At 38.8% G+C, this 4,225-nt stretch overlaps 1 protein-coding gene across 1 annotated transcript; it reads left to right on the plus strand.

Annotated features, from left to right (window-relative positions):
* Nucleotides 1-563: 563 nt before the first annotated feature.
* On the plus strand, nt 564-890 carry LOC145284654 (uncharacterized). Its single transcript, XM_080133556.1, has one exon. It carries the CDS (start codon nt 564-566, stop codon nt 888-890), a length of 327 nt encoding a protein of 108 aa, XP_079989682.1.
* Nucleotides 891-4,225: the final 3,335 nt, after the last annotated feature.

Raw genomic sequence — 4,225 nt, forward strand, 5'->3', positions numbered from 1 at the left:
TCTGACGTTCGTGGCGATCAGTACAGTGACCGTTGGGTTCCGTTTCTATTCGTGCAGTCAGCTGAGCTTTGTTAGTTACCTTTGCGCCGTGGCTGTCATTGGTTGTTGGTTCGCTGTGTGTTGCCGTGGTTCTTCAGTGAAATGCTTCGTCGCCCATGACGAGACTCCCCGTCTCCTACACAAGATACTCATACACTATGATAATTCCATCAGAAGTAGACTTGATGGGTGTAACCTTGAAGATGCTGGGACTAAAGGCTTTCCTCATCCCATCATAGATGGCCTTGGTGTTGCCACTTTTCGCAGCTGTCTTAATGTCTCTGCATAATCTCAGCCAGTAGTCATTGGGACACGTTTCTCTGTATGTGGCTAGTGCCTTATCGCAGGCCTGTCTCTGATGAAGACCATTGACTCACTCTCCCCTGGAAAGGCTCCAGGCAATGATGAAATTCCGCCAGAAATTTTGAAAGCAGGAAAGAAGAACTCACTGCTGGGTCACCTCTATGAGCTCCTGTTAGTGTTGGGAAAAGGACACGGTACACTAGGATATGCGAGATGCAAAGATGGTATCGCTCTACAAGAACAAGGGCGACTGTAGTGACTGTAACAACTATTTCGGAATTTCCCTCTTTGTGTTTTGGGCAAAGCCTTTGCATGGGGGATCCTCAACTGCCTTCAACTGCTTGTTGACCGTGTTTACCCAGAGTCACGAACAGAGAAATCCTTTATATCTCGCCTTCATCAACCTGACCAAGGCATTTGATTTGGTCAGTAGATCAGGTCTTTTCAACTTCCTTCTCAGGATTGGATCTCCCCCCAAACTTCTTAAGGTTATAATATCATTCCATGATGGTATGATGGGCACCGTCCAGTACAATGGATCTTTCTAAAACCCCTTCCTAATCAAGGGTGGCATGAAGCAAGGATGTGACTTAGTACCTACACTCTTTGGCATAAACTTCTCTTTGCTTCTGCACTATGCATTCTATGAGTCAGACGACGGCATCTTTCTCCACACTAGGACCGACGGCAACCTATTCAACCTCGCCCGTCTCAGAGCAAAGTGCTCATTAAAGAGATGCTCTTCGCTGACATATAAAATAATAATCTCATTACTCATTTTATCAGTCTGAAGAAAACCAACATTTTGAGCCAAGATATCAACACCACATCTAAAATCACTATTGGCGACCACACCTTGGAGGTGGTAGACAAGTTCACATACCTCAGATCCACCATCACCAGCAACTTGTCTCTGGACACAGAACTCAACATAAGGATAGGCAAAGCAGCCACTATCATGGTCCGTATAGCCAAGAGAGTGCGGGACAAGACTTTGCTGACACTAAACACAAAGATAAGAGTATACTAGGCCTGCGTGCTGAGTACTCTTCTTCAGGGTAGTGAGTCCTGAACTTTGTATTCACACCAAGAACAAAAACCGAATGCTTTCCACATGCGCAACCTCAGACATCTTTTAGGCATATACTTGTAGGATCGAGTCACAAACATAGTCTCTGGAACATGGCTAATCAGGCGACCAACTCTGCGTTACAAGGACATCTGAAACAAAGACCTGAAGACTTGTGGCATTCAGCCACAAGATCTCAAGTCGGTCATCGGATCGCACAGCCTGGTGAGCAAAGGTTAAGGACGGCATCAAATTAGCAAAAAAGAAGATTAAAAATAATAAATATTTATTGATTTAAACTTCCAGTAAGACTAAAATCTCTAGAACATGCCGTCTCAAATGTGTTTTTACGTTTGAGAAAATACATGCACATTTAAGATGTGTTTTTATAGTAATCAAGACAAAATAACAATTTTATAGTAAAATATTTGGAGATTTATAAAGAATCGGAATCAGTAATTTTATCGAAATTGGGAAAAATATTAGGATCCTCCAATCACTAATATATATATATATATATACTAGCAAAAATGCTTATCTATACATATATATATATACTAGCAAAAGTACCCGACTATATATATATCTATATATATATATATATATATATATACTAGCAAAAGTACCAGACTATATATATATATATATATATATATATATATATATATATACTAGCAAAAGTACCCGACTATATATATATATATATATATATATATATATATATATATACTAGCAAAAGTACCCGACTATATATATATATATATATATATATATATATATACTCCGCGGATTAAGGACTATCCATTTATCTAGTGTTTCCTTTTCAGATTAAATATGCTTTTAACTCATTTCAAAGTGTTTTTAACATATTTTATTAACTGTTTGCTCATATATAAATATATCTATATATATATACTAGCAAAAGTACCCGTCTATATATATATACCCGTATATATATATATATATATATATATGTATATATATATATATATACGGGTGTATATATATATATATATATATATACTGGTATATATATATAGACGGGTACTTTTGCTAGTATATATATATAGATATATTTATATATGAACAAACAGTTAATAAAATATTAGTCTAGCGGCACTGATGAGTTGTGAAACAACGAAACAGGTCTGTATGTCGATGACTAAAATATATTTTATAAAGCTCCCCTCTTTGGTAGAGCACTCTCGTAAATTATCTTACTCGCTACTTAATTTAGCTGAAATAATGCGAAGCTCGCGGTTTGTTTACAAACAAATGTTTGAGCCCTCTACGAGTGGCGGACGGATGTTTATTTAAATAGACGTTCGGACAGTTTAATTTCGGCCACCGATTCCGTAGTCAGGGGGTAGGACTGCCGACTGTACTCACGACGGTTCTAGGTTCGATCCTCGGCTTGGGAGAGGTGTTAGTCTAGCGGCACTGATGAGTTGTGAAACAACGAAACAGGTCTGTATGTCGATGACTAAAATATATTTTATAAAGCTCCCCTCTTTGGTAGAGCACTCTCGTAAATTATCTTACTCGCTACTTAATTTAGCTGAAATAATGCGAAGCTCGTAGTTTGTTTACAAACAAACGTTTGAGCCCTCTACGAGTGGCGGACGGATGTTTATTTAAATAGACGTTCGGACAGTTTAATTTCGGCCACCGATTCCGTAGTCAGGGGGTAGGACTGCCGACTGTACTCACGACGATTCTAGGTTCGATCCTCGGCTTGGGAGAGGTGTTAGTCTAGCGGCACTGATGAGTTGTGAAACAACGAAACAGGTCTGTATGTCGATGACTAAAATATATTTTATAAAGCTCCCCTCTTCGGTAGAGCACTCTCGTAAATTATCTTACTCGCTACTTAATTTAGCTGAAATAATGCGAAGCTCGCGGTTTGTTTACAAACAAATGTTTGAGCCCTCTACGAGTGGCGGACGGATGTTTATTTAAATAGACGTTCGGACAGTTTAATTTCGGCCACCGATTCCGTAGTCAGGGGGTAGGACTGCCGACTGTCATCACGACGGTTCTAGGTTCGATCCTCGGCTTGGGAGAGGTGTTAGTCTAGCGGCACTGATGAGTTGTGAAACAACGAAACAGGTCTGTATGTCGATGACTAAAATATATTTTATAAAGCTCCCCTCTTTGGTAGAGCACTCTCGTAAATTATCTTACTCGCTACTTAATTTAGCTGAAATAATGCGAAGCTCGCGGTTTGTTTACAAACAAATGTTTGAGCCCTCTACGAGTGGCGGACGGATGTTTATTTAAATAGACGTTCGGACAGTTTAATTTCGGCCACCGATTCCGTAGTCAGGGGGTAGGACTGCCGACTGTACTCACGACGGTTCTAGGTTCGATCCTCGGCTTGGGAGAGGTGTTAGTCTAGCGGCACTGATGAGTTGTGAAACAACGAAACAGGTCTGTATGTCGATGACTAAAATATATTTTATATATATATATATATATATATATATATATATATATATATATATATATAGTAATTTATAAAATATATATGGCGATTAAGCTACACTGAATATTCTGCGTTTCATCCACTATAGGATTCGTCAGGCTTATGCGCGGAGTCTGTGGTTGCTTCTTGTTTTTATATATGTTGAGGATTTCTAGTTAGCCAATCAGCTTTCTAGTATTCACCGCGCCCCTTCCTATCAGCCAATGGGCATGCATTTTATCGAACAAAGGATCTGTTTTAGAACTAGGTTAGTGGTTTAAGGTAGACGTTTTCCTTCCTTTTATATATATATATATATATATATATATACCTATGTGTAATCACACACA

Source organism: Euprymna scolopes, chromosome 9 (assembly GCF_053919585.1).
Source record: "Euprymna scolopes isolate OS-2025 chromosome 9, ASM5391958v1, whole genome shotgun sequence".
NCBI classification, from domain to species: Eukaryota; Metazoa; Mollusca; class Cephalopoda; order Sepiida; family Sepiolidae; genus Euprymna; species Euprymna scolopes.